We start from the raw sequence: 17,937 nt of genomic DNA on the forward strand, positions 1-17,937 counted from the left end.
AGTGGTGGCTGTGGAATACTTCTCGAAATGGCCAGAGGCAGAAGCAATAGCCACAATCACAGCTCGCAAGATGATAGATTTCGTATGGGGACATATCATTTGCAGATTTGGCATACCTAGAGTGCTCATCTCAGACAATGGCAGACAATTTGACTGCAGCACTTTCAAAGCCTTCACGACGAACATGGGCATATGGCATAAATTCTCCTCCGTGGCTCATCCTCAGACTAATGGCCAAACAGAAGTCACTAACAGAGCAATCCTCCAAGGGTTAAAGAAACGATTGGATGGTGCAAAGGAGAATTGGGCAGAAGAACTCAACAGCATCCTATGGGCACTCCGGACCACTCCCAGAGCACCCACTAAAGAAACACCCTTTGCACTTGCTTATGGCACAGAGGCCGTAGTCCTAGTTGAGTTGCAGATTCCCACTCATCGAGTCCAATTTGTTAGTGAGAACACTAATGGGGACAAATTAAGAAGCAACCTGGATGCTTTTGAAGAGGTTAGGGAAGAAGCCCAAGTCCGAACTGCTGCTTATCAACAACGGGCAGCACGATATTACAACCAAAAGGTTAGGGAGAGAAGCTTGAAAGTGGGAGACCTGGCCTTAAGAAACCTGGAAGCTACAGGAAAAAGAGCGGCCGCAGGCAAGTTAGCGCCGACCTGGGAAGGTCCTTTCAAGGTGACAAAAGTGGTCAAGCCAGAGATATACCGAATCGAGGATATGCAAGGAAACCCCGAGCCCCATGCTTGGAACATCCAGCACCTAAAAAGGTATTTCCCTTGAAATATTTGTAAAGAAAAACATTATATTTTGACAAATACGAGTGAATAAAAATTGTTTATACAATGTGATTATCTTTATGAATAACATTCCGCCGTGAAAAAGAAAGAACAGGGCTCAAAAAGATCCCTTAAAATAAGACCTCAGTTAGGCACAAAGCCAGCTGAGATAACGAAGCGACAGTAAGGCCAATGAGCCTGAATCTTGTGCAAAACCTCAAAGAAGGTATCAAAAACAGCCGGCGGGGCCCCGAGGTCACCCCGGAATGGCCGGTGAGGATCTTAAAGATGCCTCCCGGAGCATGAATACCGGGATCCCCTAGAACTCCCGGGAAAACAAAACAAAAAAAACAGCCGGCGGGGCCCCGAGGTCACCCCGGAACAGCCGGTGAGGATCTTAAAGATGCCTCCCGGAGCATGAAGACCGGGATCCCCTAGAACTCCCGGGAAAACAAAACAAAAAACAGCCGGCGGGGCCCCGAGGTCACCCCGGAACGGCCGGTGAGGATCTTAAAGATGCCTCCCGGAGCATGAAGACCGGGACCCCCTGAGAACTTCCGGAAAAAACAAAACAAAAATAGTTGGTGAAGGACTCAAGAGCCTCCCAAAATGAAAATTTCCATATCATATGCAGGGACAACTTATAAAATACAGTTCCGACCTCAAAAAAAAAAAAAAAGGGAGCCCAGAGCTACCAAGGGAAAATTAGGTTCCGACCTCCTGAAGAGGTTCGGGACACAATAGCCAAGAAGCGCCGACCTCGAAATAGATGCTAGCGCTAAAAGTTTGGTTATAGAGCAAAAGGCCGAGCTCCCAGCTCAGATAGACCTATATTCCTGAAAGCTCAAGGCCGAGCTCCCAGCTCGGATAGACCTATATTCCTGAAAGCTCAAAGATCGAGCTCCCAGCTCGGATAGACCTATATTCTCGAAGGCTCAAGATCGAGCTCCCAGCTCGGATAGACTTATATCCTCAAAAGATCAAGGTGTGAAGGCCAAAGAAAAAGGCCGAGCTCCCTCCATAAAAAGACTCATAAATGAAGAAACCTTCAAAAGGATAAATGAAGGAGAAAAAGGCTATACTCAAAGCCCAAATCAGTTTATCTGGAACAAACATCCAAATTCACAACCAAGAAGAAAGGACTAAAAGCAAAAAGCGGACATGCTAGTCGCCATTAAAAAGGTATGAGATTTGATCTCTCAGACTATTAGCTAAGAGCTGAGCTCGCAACTTAAGATCAATTCAGAGCTTATGAGTGAGAATACGTAGTATACATTACAAATATGAAAAGTAGAGATAAATTCCAAGATATATGAGGAACAAGAGTAGTCCTTAAAGGAAAACTGATATTTCATTAAAATAGATATTATAATTTATCTTTCTGACGAGGTGGGAGGATAAATAGTCCTTAAAGGACTTACATTAGTAGGAATATCCTCGCCTACATTATTTCTATTTACAGCCACATCTGAAGGAAGCTCGGTATCCTTTGGATCAGAGCTCTCAACATTAACAATAGGGGCAACCTCTGACCCAAGGTGAAGGTCCTCCTTCTCAGAGTCAGGGTCATCTTCCTCCCCCTCTAGCTCGGATTCCTCTGAGGAAGACCCAACTGGCCGGCTTCCGACCCTCCGGCAATCTCCTCGGGGCATAGGGAAATCATCCTCCCCATATAACACTGGCTCGCCATCTGAGTCCACTTCGGGCTTACGAAGCTCGGCCAAAGGAGTATCAAGAGCATGTCTAGCTTCTCTTAAACCGCGATTGTAGCCGGTTACATACATACGGAAGGCTTTCTCAAGAATAGCCAATTTCATTTCACCAGAAGCTTTATATTCATTGAGATGTTCTTCACAGGCCTCAGCTACAAATTCCTTAAACTCAAAAGAGTCTTTGTAGTTCTGAAGGTGAGCCTCACAGGCCTGCTCGATCTTCCCTCTCAGCTCGTCAGACTCCTGATACTCCGCTATACATTGCTCACGCTTTAGCTGGGCCTTGTCCTCAACATGTTTCACTACCTTGAGCAGGACTAAACACCTACGTTCCAGGGCCCTGACTTCATGGTTGAGCTGTTGATGACGAAGCTTGAGCTCTTCAGCCGATGAAGCCAGGTCTCTAATACGATCAGAGCTCGTACTCAATTCCTTCTCAAGGACCTCCACCCGGGCTAGGGCCATTTCCTTCTGAGCCTTCATTTCCTTCAGCTGGACTTGAAGCTCTTCAAAATCAGCCTTTAAGGCCTCGTACTGACGCTGGACCTCAGCTTTTTGGCTTACGGCCTCATCCCTTTCGCTAAGGGCCTTCGTCATAGAGGACAGCTGCTGCAAAACTTCTTTACAACGAACCTCCACCGCAGCTACCCTCTCATCAGACATTTTGAGAACCCTGCGAGTCTCTGACAGCTCTGCTTCTAAAGACTTGGTATGCTCCGCTGACTCAGTAGCCTTCTCATCAGCCTTTTTAAGGGCCTCCAGCGCAGAACGCAACTCCACCTGGAGGGACTGGATCTGCTCCCGAGCGGCTACCAGATTACCCCTCGCGTCATTGGTTGCAGATAAGTTCTCCTCCAGACGTGCCTCCTCAATCCGACGGTCTACAGACTCCTAGAAGGAGCGATCACGGACATCCACCTCCATAAAGAGGCCCGTCACCTAGTACGGAAGAACAACTGTCAGGAAAAGGAAACAAAGCAAATTGAAAAGAAGTGAAAAAAGTAATTTACCATCAGAAGCATTTCCCTGATCGTGGATTCGAGCTCTTCACGAGAGCGAGATCGGAAGGATGCTTGCTCCTTGGTAGAGCTAGCTAAGAGACCAGTCAGGGCAAGAAGGCGTGGATCCGAGGCCTCTGTGATTCCACCAAACATTCGCTCCCGGAGAAGTTCGGCCACAGCACTGGCCGGAGACTCGGAGGTAATGCCTGACGCATTCAGAACATTGTCAGTAGGAGACAACGAAGGCATAGCAGAAACACCTTTCTCCTTCCCAATGGGAGGAAGAGCGGGAGAAGATCCTGCAGCAGCCCTGGACTTCTTCCGAGCAGGAGATGGAGCAGACGTTCCGGAGGGGGCTGGACGCTTGTCCCCGGTCTTTGATGAAATGCCCTCAGATCCCTCAGGCTCAGTCCTTACAGGGGCAGGGGCATCTTGAGCAGAAACCTCTGAGATTTGGTCATCTAGGAGGATGATCTCCATCCCTGTCCTAGAGGCCTCCTTGTCTTCAGTAACAAGGGATTTAGATTTTCCCCCTGACACCCCCCCAGGAGAACGGGCAACACCCTGCTCCACTTGTTCAGCAACTTGGGTCTGCTCCACAATAGCTAGGGAGGCTTCCCTCACGACCTCTGAGGAGGCTGGAGCGGATCTAGACCCTTCGGCAGGCTTCGAAGTTGAGCTCGATCCACCCCGGCTAGATAGCCGAGACGACTTGGTGCTGCGAGAGCTCGGCTTAGAAGCTCGAGAAGAAGCTTTGGCAGGAGGTCGGCTAACTTTCTTGGAGGAAGCAGCTTGAACCACCTCCGCAGCAGCCTCAGACACTGAACGCCCAGCTGAAAAAGCGTCGAAAATTGCATGCATAGTATCCCGAGACAGGACAAAGTTCTTGGGGAACTTGATGTCATCCATTTTTACCTCAGAAGCTGCAAAAAACACGAAATTATAAAGAGTCAGCATACTTCTTGATATTCTGAGCAAAGAAGAAACAGAATAGCTGGACAAAGTACTATACCCGTGTCCCAGATATCCCTAAGATTGGACACAAACATACACTTCTCGACGTCATACTTCCTATCAATGGAAGTCAGTCGAAGCAGCCCTACCTGCTCAATAAGACTCAATTGGGCAGCTCGTTGCAACCCGGAAAGATCTCCCCCCAACTTAGATCCACCTCCCACGTTCGGGTGGACCCTAATTTCAACTCCGCCACAAGGAAGTTCTCCATCCATCCCTTTATGGAGTCCTTGTAGCCCGTGAAAAGAGACAACCCACTACGGGGGGAAAAGTAATAGAAATTTTGAACCGCCCTAACCAGACGGAAAAAAGTAACAAACAGACAGGCCGTGGGAGAAAAACCCCAACTAAGGCAGATAGACTCAAAACAAGACATGAACAAAATGGAGTTTGGAGATAACATCCGAGGAGTTACCCCGAAGTAGTCGAAGACCTCAATAAAGAAAGGGGTAAAAGGAAACGGCAGACCGAATTCTCTCTGCTTCAAGAAAAACACTATACGACGACCCTCTTGGGGATCCACCAAACCCGGAGGGGGAGGGTAAGGAAGGACTATCCTTTCATTTGGAAGAGGTGCTCGAATAAAATACAACGGAGCATCTAAAAGTCTCTGGGAGATATACTTAGTTATGTTGGAGGGAGTAATATGCGATTCAAGGTTAACAACATCAGGAAGCTTTGAACTGGCCATGGAAGAACAAGGAAGCGTACCTGAAAGTGCAATAGGGTGAAAAAAAAAAGCAGAAGGAGTTGCAGGAAGACAGAGAGCAGAAAAGAGCTAGTTTCTTCAAGAAGACAGAAGGAATTCGAGATGAAAGGCAATAATGAGACGGAACGTTGATCTGAACAGTTTTGTCTTGGAGCGGCGCGATCATTAATTACTCTCGAAGTTTACCCTCTCAACGGTTAGATAACCAGTGAGAAGGTAAAGGGGCAAAAAGGTGATCGCTGGGCTTCTCCACATCCGTCAAGAGCCAGATCCGAGATTACAACCCATCAATCAAAAGCCCATTCGCCATCTACATAATACAAGCCCAACTCGTCAGTCAGAGCAACTTAGCCCGCAAGAACAACTCAACCTGCAAAATTCACCACTTCACCACCTCCATGGTAAATACCAAGGAAACAGAGGGGCAACTCATGAAAAGACTCAAAAGTACAAGCAAATGGGAGCATGATAAAGGTCAGACTTGCTCATCGCTTAAAAAGTTATAAGATTTGACTTATCGTTATTGAACAAAGGCTGCGAGATCGGAAAGAGGCGATAAGGGCACCGCGGAATCATACAGAGCCGAGAGCTCAGAGTTCAGCTCAAGGATTAAAAACCGAGCTCACAGGTCGGATTAGTTCAGCTCGGAAAACATAACTTGAGAGCTCGGCCGGCTAAAGGAGGCTCAAAGCTCAATCCATCAAGTAACGACCGAGCTTACAGGACGGTTAGTCCAGCTCGGAAAAGCAAACCGACCGCCCAGTTGGTTAAGTAGGCCCGGAGCTCGGCTCATCGACTAAAAACAAGAGCTCACAGGTCGGTTAGCACAGCTCGGGAAACACAACTCGAGAGTTCAGTCGGCTAAGGAGACTCAAGGCTCAATCCGTTAAGTAAAGACAGAGCTCACAGCTCGGCTAGTTCAGCTCGGAAAAGTAAACCAAAAAGATCAGTCAGCTAAATGGGTTCTAGCCCAGATCAACTAAGGAGCAAGGAGCAAGAAAGGAAAAACAATACAGTGGATCCTGCGGGGGAAATTACGAAGCAAATAGTCCAAACACTTCATGATAAAGGAAGAACAGCTTGAATATGAGAGAAGAACAAGAATTTCATTAAAAGAAAAGTATATTACAGCACGTTACAAAGGCCTACACTACGGGATGAAAGACTATCCTTAAAGGATTTACATAACCACATACATCATCATCTACGTTTACATCACTATCGTCTACCCCACTATCTTAGTTTCAATTCCGGGAACTATTCTAGTACGGAAAATGAGCTCTGCAGGTCGAATGAGCTCTGTCTCGTTATTATAGGGGAACTAAACAAGTTGATTTCCATAAGCATTTCTCACTGTTCCCCTATAGGTGACGCACGGTACATTCAAACAAGCTCAGATATTATATGCTGACCGCACGTCACACGTGAAAAACATAAGTCTTCGGGTTACGACCCCGAAGAGATCACGAAGCATATATTCGAAGAAATCGCCGGAGATTTGACTGAGTGCAGCTGATCTCAGTCCCTCATAACGCAAACACCCCACACTGAAGGAAACAATAAGCTGATCTTCCTCGCCACTTCCATTTATATCAAAAGAAGATAACAGGGGCATCGAGGAAATTTCTTTTTTCTCTACAAAAAAAGGCAAAGTTAGAACAAACCCCTCAACAGCCCAGAACCTCTTTGGAGCCCGGACAACAAGCAGAGGAGGAGGCCGGCCAGACGACCTAGATAAAGCAGTCTCAGCAGCTTGCCGAATGGTCCCACCCATCGGCCGCCCTACCAGAAGGATCTCCGAAGCACCGTTCAGACTCCTTAGAGGTAACATAAAATTTTCAAGAATTTTGAACTGACCCATTCTTGCCTCAGGTCCTGCAAAAAGTTTCAAAACAAAGACAAGTCAGAAACAATTCTCCATCAAGATGATAAAAGCAAGATTAAAGCAAACCTCTGGGGCAACAAAGCAATACAAACTCAAGCTCACCTCATCCCGTTTGAAGAAGGCGTCAAATGGATCCTTTGCAGATAAAACAGAACAATCTCGCTGAAGGAAAAAGGCAGACAGAGAAACGGAAAAGAAGAACCTCTTGTTCCAACAGAGGGTTTGAGAATGAAGAAAAGCTAGCGTTGATATATACCCAGAGCTTGAGGCCTAGGCACAGGACAGAGTTATGTTAGACTCTAAGCCAAGGATGTCAGAATCTTAAGAGATATTCATGGAAAAGGAAAGAAAGGACATGTCCAGAAAACGATGACAGGAAAGCAAAGACAGCAAAGAACACGAAGAATAGAGAAAAGCCAGAAAGGGGAAAGAGCAGATAGGATTCAGAAACTGCGCAACGACAGAAAGATGAAAGGATGTTATTAAGGCACCTGAACACGAACAAACGCAGTTATAATGGTTCTTGGTGTTCACCCCCTCGGCAGTTGGAGCAATAACTACCGAGAAGGTGAAGGGGCAATTGATGACTGCTGGATTTCTTTACCCCGGACCAGGGGCTTGACCACAGCCAAAGGCCCATAACGTAGAGGCCCACGCACTTGATATACACCACAAGCCTGGCCCATTCAACCTTCAAGACTGGGCTCGAACAAGCTTCTTCACTCAGATCGGCCCAGCCCACAACCAGCAGGCCCTCTCCTCTCGGGCTCAGCGTCCGGCCCGACTCTCGGCCCAGCCCAGTATCCAGAGCCATACTCAGACAGCCTGGCAGATCCGCTCGAGCGTACGCATGGGGAGAATCAGAGGCCGTTACGCATGGAGCAGGCGGCTGATACCCTCGTACGCCTGAATCTGTATGTCAGAGACGCGTGTCCCAATCATGGAGAGGCCTTTACACGTCACCAGTAAGCATAGCGAAATAGATATAAGGGGAATCCCCTCCCCAGAAAGTTTAGGTCTTATTCTGTAATACAAAAACCCTTGTAAAACCCTATTCTATTGGATCTCAGATCATCAATTATCAATTTCATTGTGAAATTTGCTGATGTGGTATTGACATAGCGAGTGATGTGGCAATTTTGTTAGTTTTTAACTATACAAATAATGATAGGGTATAATTGGAACAATTTTAAAGGTTAGGATTTAATTGACAAAAAAAAGTATAGGGTGTAATTACAATGAAATCAAAATTACAAGATTTTTTTGCCCATTAACTCTTAAACATATTAGTTTTAAACTAAAAATCATTATATATATACATAAATTGAACTGTTCATGAATTATTCGATACTAAATTTGGTAAAAACTCGACTCGTTTAAGTTTTTTACTAAATAGTCAATTTAAAAAAAATAAATAATATAAAAATTTATTTTAATCGAATAACATAGAAATAAAAAATTAAATAGTCAATTTTGATAAAATATAAGAACAAAAAATAATTCACTTTTATATTTTAAAGTAATTTTTTGGACTCTTCATGGCAAATTCTCAGTAATTTTACCAATTATATCTACCATTTATATACTTCTTTTTTCAAGTTTTATTTTTTCTATTTATGCATTGATTATTATTTCTTATGAGAATTGCTGGCAAAATAATATATATATATATATATATTCGTTTGACACCAAATCCTTGAAATGAAGTTAATATAAAAATTAAGACTTTATTTGTTTTATAAAAAATATTACACTATAACAAATATAGTTTTAATGATAAAAAATAACGGCTAATTTAGGGTACATTTAATATTCCTTCATGATTTTTTTTTTTGTTTTCTCAAAAATTGATTATATAAAAATAAGTATAAAATTTTACATAATGGTAAGAAATAATATAATTTTTTAAAATATAATATTTGATAGTAAAATAATAATACAAATAATTTTATAAATGGTTATACATAAAAATATTAATAAATTATATTTATACAGTACATGACATTATAACAAAAAATTATTATTTGATTATTGTTATATAAAAAAAATTTATTAGTTCGTTTATTTTTAAGAAATACATTAAAAGTTTTCTGAGGTTTTACAAAATCTATTGGTTAATCCTTACATTATTTTTAGCTGCTAAATATTATAAAATAAAAATTATTATTGATGAATTAATTTATTGATTTTAAAAAATATATTAAAACATTCCTAATTTTAAAAAATTCACTAATTAATCTCTCCATCAATTTTAATTTTTTAGTTTTATAAAAAAATTTTAAATGTTCTAAAATGAATAAATTAATTAGTAAATTTTTTATAAAATTATGTTATTCTATATCACAAAAATTAAATAGTAAATTTTGCTTAAAAAAAATTTAAAATGACTTCAATATAGATGGATTAATAGATATTTTTATAAAATTGAAAAACTAATTAATAAATTTTTAATATTATAGGTACTAAATGGTAAAATATTTAATAATTTAAATTAATAAAATAATTAATTAGTATATTTTTTAAAATTTAAAAATTGCTTTTTTATTTTTTAAAAGAGAAATCAATTAATAAATTTTTTTATATTACAATAATTAAATAATAAATTTTTCTATATCATAATAATATTTTTATAATAATAAAATAAAAATATATTTTTTAAATTAATTAAATAAATATTTATTTAATAATATGAATTTGACATATGAAATAAAATTTTAAAACTTTTAACGATTATTTAGTGAATCGTATATAATATTTAATAATGTAATTCATTAAAGTGAAAATATATATATATATTTTTTTGAAATGCATATACATTTTTTAAATTTTATATATAAAAAAAAGAGATATCATCTAAAATTACTATAAATTAACAAATAATATGATTTATAGATCATTGTAAATTAATTTACAATAATATAAATTGAATTTTGCATTTTTATTGAAAATATTATTTATTTAATTATTATTAATATTTAATTATTTTTAATTATTATTATATTTTAAATTTATTATACAAGAAAGTAATAATTTTTTATTTAAATTATAACAACTTTTATTGTTGTTATTAAAATTTTTTTATCACCGCATTAATTATTATTAATAAAAAATAAATTTATAGTTATTACAATCAAATTGTTGTAATTAGTATTAATAATTAATAATTAGTATTAATAATTAATATATGATATTTTTATTAAAAAAATTTAATGATAAAATCTCTAACAACGATTTAACAACTAAATAAAAGGGTCGTTAATGATTTTTAATAATTAATTTTTAATATTTAATAATAAATTGAATGACAGAACCTTTAAATTATAAGTAAAATATATAAAAATACTCAATTGACTAAAGAAAAATTTATCTATATTATACATGTATATAGACAACTAATATATTCTAATAAGAATTACTGTTTTAAATTTAAATAGCTAGTTAAGTAAAGTTTATAAAGCAAAATTAAGTTTAATGTTTGCAAATAAAAATTAGTCGTTGTCCACATGAATGTAATCTTATTAATGAAGCTCATTTTCTCATTTTCGCTTACAGCATTATTCACAAAATCATTATGTAATTTGTATTGTATAATGTTTAAGATATCACTTTTCAATATAACTGAGCTATTCATTATCGGCTTTATTAAACAAATAGGATTGTTTGTCTATATATTGTAAAATAAAAATTAAAAATTTAACTTTTTACTGATAAAAAAAAAATTATACATTTAATTTATAAAAGGGAAAAACTAATGATTTTTTTAAAAAAGCAAAATAATTTATGAAACTAAAAAAAAATGAAATAAATAACTCTAATGCAATAAGAGATAGTATAGGATTTCGAATCAAATTTGAGTTTTTTCTCAATAATAAAAGGAGTTGTTATAAAAAAAATTTAATAACAAATATTTATGTAACTTTATTTAAATTTTTATATTAACCTTATAGCAAATATTATTAATTATTATCAATTTATTTTACACTTTTAATAATTGCTCTCTTAAAATATGTTAGAGAAACACTTTTTTTTTTTTTTTAAGTTTTATATCCAACGTTTTATATTCATTTGATAAATCTGCTAAAATTTAATTTAATATACAAAATTTAAAATTATTTAATTTTTTAAAAAAATAAAAAAGTCTTGATTTTATCATGTTTCAGCTTTTATGTAAATAATATGAATAAAGATTGATTTTATACTTAGTAAAAAATAAATTCAAGTAAATTCATGTATAGATTTGTCCTAAAATATATGTAAAATATAGTGTAATTAATATCAATAATTGTTTTTAGTTTTTAGTGATGGTATTCTGATCTTCTCGGCGGATATAATGTCGGGTATAGATTTGTGGGTAACTTTTGTGATATTTAAGTCAGTAGGTGATTTATAGAAATTTCAAAATAAAAGGAATAGAGAATAGTTTGATTAAAAGAGTATTTAACGTACATGAAGTGTCTTTTTTATAGGTCTAAAGCTGAATGATTCTTGATAAAAGTAGGATTCTTTTATGAAATCTATTTTGGTCCTGCTAAATTATAAAATTTTATTTTGAGGATATTTTTACTCGTATATGATTTAGAGTTTTAATTGTCGTACGACTTTCACGTGATTTGAACAATATCGTCTATTTGGATTTTGGCCTAGTAGGCTGAAGCCTTCGACTTCGTGGTTGTCACGTTTGGTTTCAATTCTAAGTCTGAGACCTCATGTTGATATTAGCCTCGAGGTCGAAATTTTGAGGTCTCGACATCTATTTAGCATTTTGGATGTCGAGATCTAAGAGTTTTCGATCTTTCGGCCCTAAAGCCTAACACCTTTGGGTATCGGGACCTTATTTCTCACTAAAATGCATCGCTTAGAATCAATATGTCTATAAATGGTAGTTTTAGAATTTAAGATATAAGTATAAATAATAAGCTATTATTATTTAGATTGCCAAAACTACATTTAATAATTATAAGTTCGATGAGTCGCAGAACTCACCGCTTTTTTCTTATTAAATTTCATGATTTTACTGTGATTTTAATATAAATAATTAATTTTTTACTTAAAATTTGATTTTGTACAGATTTTTTGATAATTTGCCAAGAATTAGAAAAATAAAAGAGAGAAGAGATGCTCAATGTACAGATCTGTTATTAAGCAAGATGACAACCCTTATATAGGCTTACAAAGAGCAAAGATATAATCTTAACAGAAATAAAAAACTGCTGCAACGTGACCATGTTCTACAGAACACTATCAACCAAATTCCTATAAAATAGGACTATAACTTTGTCTAAGAAACAAAATACTGGAACTAAATAATTGCAGTAAAATAATTAACTTATCTAACAATCCCTCCCTTAAACTGAAAACTCAAAAATTCAACAAGTTTCAGTTTAAAGCTTTGCATCTTCTCTGCTGCAAACACCCATCAGACTTCTCAAATTCAGGAAAGAATGTAGCTTGAGAGACTTTGTAAATATGTCAGCAAGCTGCTCCTCACTTGGACAGTACTTCAATTCAATTTTTCCTTCATTACACAAATCTCTCAAAAAATAATACTTCACATCAATATGCTTGCTCCTTCCATGAAGTACTGGATTTTTGGACAATTTTATTGCTGAACTATTGTCACAGAAAATTGTGGTAGCTCCTTCTTGTTTAAGCTGCAATTCTTCAAGAATTCTCCTTAGCCAAATGGCTTGACAAGCACAAGACGTAGCAGCGACAAATTCCGCTTCTGTACTGGACAAAGTGACAATTGGCTGCTTCTTAGAAGACCATGAAACAGGTCCTGTTCCAAGCATAAAAATATATCCTGAAGTGCTCCTTCTGCTGTCTTGGTCTCCTGCATAATCACTATCTGTAAAGCCAATTAATTCTGACTTTTCATTAGCTTTAAAAAACAAACCGAAATCCTTCGTCCCTTGCAAGTAACGAAGAATTCTCTTGGCGGCAAGCAAGTGCATTTCAGTTGGACTCTCCATAAATCTGCTAATAAGACTTACAGCATACATTATATCCGGCCTTGTTCCGGTTAAGTACATGAGGCTGCCAACAATTTGTCTATAAAGAGTGCTATCCACCTTTTTCCCTTCAAGATCTTTGTGAAGCTTTAAACCAAATTCAGTTGGTGTGGATGCAGGATTACAATCCTTCATCTGAAATTTATCCAAAATTTCTCTCACATATTTCTTTTGACAAACAAAAAATCCCATCTTTGATTGTACTACCTCTAAGCCTAGAAAGTAATGCATCTTTCCAAGGTCTGACATCTCAAATTCAGCCATCATAGATTTTTTGAATTTTTCAAACATCCCACTGTCATTTCCGGTAAATATAAGATCGTCTACATACAAGCAAACAATAAGCATTTGGCCCTCATTCCCAATTTTAACAAAAAGAGAATGCTCATATGGACATTTTTGGAAACTATTTTTCATAAAATACGTTTCGATGCGACTATACCAAGCCCTTGGGGCTTGTTTTAATCCATATAGAGCTTTTTTCAATTTATAGACCTTATGCTCATGTCCAATTTTAATATAACCAGGGGGTTGATCAATAAATACCTGTTCTTCCAATTTACCGTGCAAAAAAGCTGATTTAACGTCCAATTGAAAAATAGGCCAAGAATTTTGTGCTGCCATTGCTACCACCAAACGAATTGTATCATGTCGTGCAACTGGAGCAAAAATTTCAGTGTAATCAACCCCATACTCTTGCTTGTATCCCTTTGCCACCAACCGCGCTTTATACTTGTCAACTTAACCATTTTCCTTCAATTTTGTCTTGAAAACCCACTTTACACCAATGGTTTTATTCCCTTTCGGAAGGTCACAAAGTTGCCAAGTATCATTTCTTTCAATGGCTTCAATTTCTGCATCCATTGCCTCCTTCCATTTTGATTCTTTGACAGCACTTTCAAATGTTGTAGGATCACAATCTGCATACAAGGCAAAGTGAGTGATAGATTCTTCATTGTAATTCACTTCCATTACCTCATAATCTTTCATCCAAGCAGGCCTTTTTCGTGTACGGAGAGAAGATTGAGCAGAAACTGCTGCTGCTACCTCACTTGTTGGTGACTGAATTTCAGAAGTTACTGAACTTTCTTCATCTCTGGGAACATTATTTTCTGAAATTTTAGTTGGTTTCTCCTCTTTTTCAACTTCATCATCAAGAATAATTGGAGTTGGCTGCTGCCCATTCCAATCCCAAATGTTTTCCTCATCAAAAACCACATCTCTGCTAGTCACAATCTGATTTGTCAATGGATTGAACAATTTAAAAGCTTTGGATGTCTCACTCACACCCAAAAAAATGCACTTCTCACTTTTGTCATCAAGTTTTTTTCTTTTTTCATTTGGGATATGTGCATATGCTATGCAACCAAAAATTTTAAAATAATCCACATCCGGTTTTCTGCCGCTCCATGCTTCTTCCGGCGTCATATTTTGGACAGCAAAAGTGGGACTTCTGTTTAGTAAATGAACACTCCAAAGTACAGCTTCAGGCCAAAAAGTCTTTGGAATTCCTCCCCTAGCAAGCAAGCATCTCACCATGTTAAGGATGGTTCTGTTCTTTCTTTCGGAAACACCGTTTTGCTGCGGTGTATAAGCAGTGGTAAGCTCTTTACGGATCCCTTGACCTGCACAAAAATTCTCAAATTCTTTTGAGCAGTACTCACCACCACGATCCGTGCGAAGAGATTTAATTGCTTTTCCACTTTCTTTCTCCACACGTGCCTTGAAACTTTTAAAAATTCCAAAAGTTTCAGACTTTGCCTGTAAAAAATAAACCCATGTTTTCCGACTATAATCATCAATGAAAGTAATTAGATATCTTTTACCTCCATTCGAAAATGGTTTTATTGGTCCGCAAATGTCGGAATGAATCAGCTCCAAAACATCTTTTGCTCTCCATGACTTTCCTTGAGGGAATTGAGAACGAGGTTGTTTACCAACAACACATTCTTCACAAATTTTTGATGGAGCATCGATTCGTGGAAGTCCATTTACCATATTTTTCTGATGAAGAGTTCTTAATCCATTGAAACTCAAATGGCCATAACGAAAATGCCACAACCAGCAAGTATCTTTCACTTCAGCAATAAAACAAGATTGAACACTTTCAACTTTCAAAGGGAACAATCTTTTTGAGTTCATTGGAATAATAGCAATGGCTCCTCTAGAAGGATCATATATCTCACAAGTTCCATTTTGAATAGTGATTATATAACCCTTTTCTTGCAACTGTCCAGCACTTAACAAATTGCTTTTCAAACTAGGAACATAAAACACATTAGCAATTTTTTCTACAAAACCATTCTTGGTTCTAATTTTAATGTCACCCTTCCCCTTCACATCTACAGAAGATAAATCACCAAAACTTACTGTAGATTGAAAATTTTCATTTAGAAAAGCAAAAGAAACTTACTTCCACACATGTGATTACTGCAACCGGTATCAACATACCAAATATCGGAGTCGGGTGTATCATTTGTTTGAACAGCCATCAAAAGAGTTTCTCCTTCATCATTTTCTGCATAATTTGATTTCTCCCCCTTTTCAGTATCCTTGGGCAGCTTGGTACGACATTCGGAACGATAGTGACCATAATTATGACACCTGTAACACTCAATTTTGGATTTGTCGTAATGTTGATCATTACCTTTGTTTTGCTCATCACCTTTAGAATTCCTTCCATTGCCTCGACCTCCTCTCCCTCTTCCTCTTCCTCTCCCTCTACCCCTACCTCTTGAATTTGAGGAAGGAATAGAGGTAGAAGCTTTCAAAGCTTGCTGTTCAATGTTTGAACTTCGGCTAATCTTTTGCTCATGCACCAATAAAGAGCTTTGCAATTCGTCGAGGGACATTGTATCTATATCTTTTTACTCTTCAATAGAGCACACAACATAGTCGTACTTCGGTGTTAAAGAGCGTAAAATCTTCTCCACAATGGTTACATCATCCATCTTCTCACCGTGGAATCGCATCTTGTTACATATCTCCATGGTTCTAGAGCAATAGCTAGTCACAGATTCACCATCATTCATCTGCAACGTTTCAAAGTCTCTCCTCAAAGCTTGAAGCTGGGCACGTTTCACTCTAGCTGTGCCTTGATACTTCTTCTTCATCGAATCCCATATATCCTTGGAAGTTTCTTTACAAAGAATAGTTTCCAATATGGAACGTTCAATAGCTTGAAAGAGATAATTTTTCGCCTTTAAATCTTTCAGCTTTTTCGCTTCAATCTCTGTTTTCTGGGCATCCGTCAAAGTTTCACCTGCTGCTGGTGCTTCGATTCCGTTTTCGACGATTGTCCAGTATTCTTTTGATCGCAGGAAATTCTCAATCAACATGCTCCAATGATCATAGTGACCATTAAAGCGTGGAATTGCTGCCTGCACAAAATTTGTTTCTGTAGCCATGAAACAAATACAGCTACTGCTGAAACAAATACAGCTACTGCTCTTTTTTCTCTCTTTTAACCTGGCTCTGATACCACTGATAATTTGCCAAGAATTAGAAAAATAAAAGAGAGAAGAGATGCTCAATGTACAAATCTGTTATTAAGCAAGATGACAACCCTTATATAGGCTTACAAAGAGCAAAGATATAATCTTAACAGAAATAAAAAACTGCTGCAACGTGACCATGTTCTACAGAACACTATCAACCAAATTCCTATAAAATAGGACTATAACTTTGACTAAGAAACAAAATACTGGAACTAAATAATTGCAGTAAAATAATTAACTTATCTAACATTTTTGAGCGGGAGTTGAGAAAAGGAAACAAGAAGAAGCTTAATCAAAAGATTTTTGGACTGAGAATTACAGCCTTAGGGCACTAGACAGCTCCAAATTTCAACAAATGCAACTTCAGCTCAATTTTTTCAGCCCAATTTTTTCATTTGTACAAGGATAAGATCAACTTTAAATTGGAGCAAACACAATCAGATTAGTATAGGGATAAAATAGAAGTAAGAGTTTATTTTAAATTGTAAATATTTATTATTTTGTTCGGGAAAAACCTATATAAAGTCTATCCACAAATTAACCTAGCCATCATATTTTTCTCTTTTTCTTGTCCCTTCTCACATTTGGCCACCTCCTTGCCGCCCCCTTCTTCTTCTCTTTAGTTTTGGTAATTTTATCATATCCCTTAGAGGCTAAATAATTCTTTTCAGTTGAAAGTTAATTCAAATTGAGGTTTTATTCAAATTGTGAGATTATGTACTTAAATTCTCTTCCTATTATTTTCATTTTCTATTAACTTCTATTTTCAAGAAATACCACATCGATTGTTGTCCTCTTAGAAATTCAAGGGGTCTATTAAATCTCTTAAGAAACAACATATTACTAATTAACCCAATTAAATTTGTAATTGTTTAATTGGATTAATAACAAATAGCAATTAGCATATTCCTTTATATTAAAGAATTAATAGATTTAATTTAAATAATTCGCGTGTTATTATTGATCAAGTTTGAATTCTTCTCTCTTAAAACAGTTAACTAATTAAATCTACCGTGTTGGAGTTGTTAGTTAAATAGAAATTAATTTAAGCGTGAAATTGATTAATTTAATATCAATAACACTTTTTAGTGATAGTATTCTGATCTTCTCAGCAGATATAATGTCGGATATAAATTTCCAAAATAAATAAATACGGGATGGTTAATTGTGGATAACTTTTGTGATACTTAGATCAATAAGTGATTTAATAAAAAAATTTTAAAATAAAAGGTATGAAGAATAGTTTGATTAAAAGAGTGTTTAACATATATGAGTGTCTTTTTTATAGGTCTAAAGCTGGTTGATTCTTGGTAGAACTAGAA

The 17,937-nt window shown here is 36.9% G+C and overlaps 1 protein-coding gene across 1 annotated transcript; it reads right to left on the minus strand.

Annotated features, from left to right (window-relative positions):
• Positions 1–15,970: 15,970 nt before the first annotated feature.
• LOC122721242 lies at positions 15,971–16,753 on the minus strand. Its single transcript, XM_043959853.1, has 2 exons — positions 16,700–16,753; positions 15,971–16,498 (listed from the first exon to the last, which is right to left on the minus strand). Exons 1-2 carry the CDS (start codon positions 16,751–16,753, stop codon positions 15,986–15,988), a joined length of 567 nt encoding a protein of 188 aa, XP_043815788.1. The 3' UTR covers positions 15,971–15,985.
• Positions 16,754–17,937: the final 1,184 nt, after the last annotated feature.

Source organism: Manihot esculenta, chromosome 9, assembly GCF_001659605.2.
Source record: "Manihot esculenta cultivar AM560-2 chromosome 9, M.esculenta_v8, whole genome shotgun sequence".
Taxonomy (NCBI): Eukaryota; Viridiplantae; Streptophyta; class Magnoliopsida; order Malpighiales; family Euphorbiaceae; genus Manihot; species Manihot esculenta.

Coding starts and splice junctions, on each gene's coding strand:
- LOC122721242 (XM_043959853.1), bottom strand. CDS start 16,753: ATGGTCACGTTGCAGCAGTTTTTTATTTCTGTTAAGATTATATCTTTG. Junction 16,499..16,699: donor AGATTATATCTTTGCTCTTT/GTAAGCCTATAT, acceptor AATTTTGTGCAG/GCAGCAATTCCACGCTTTAA.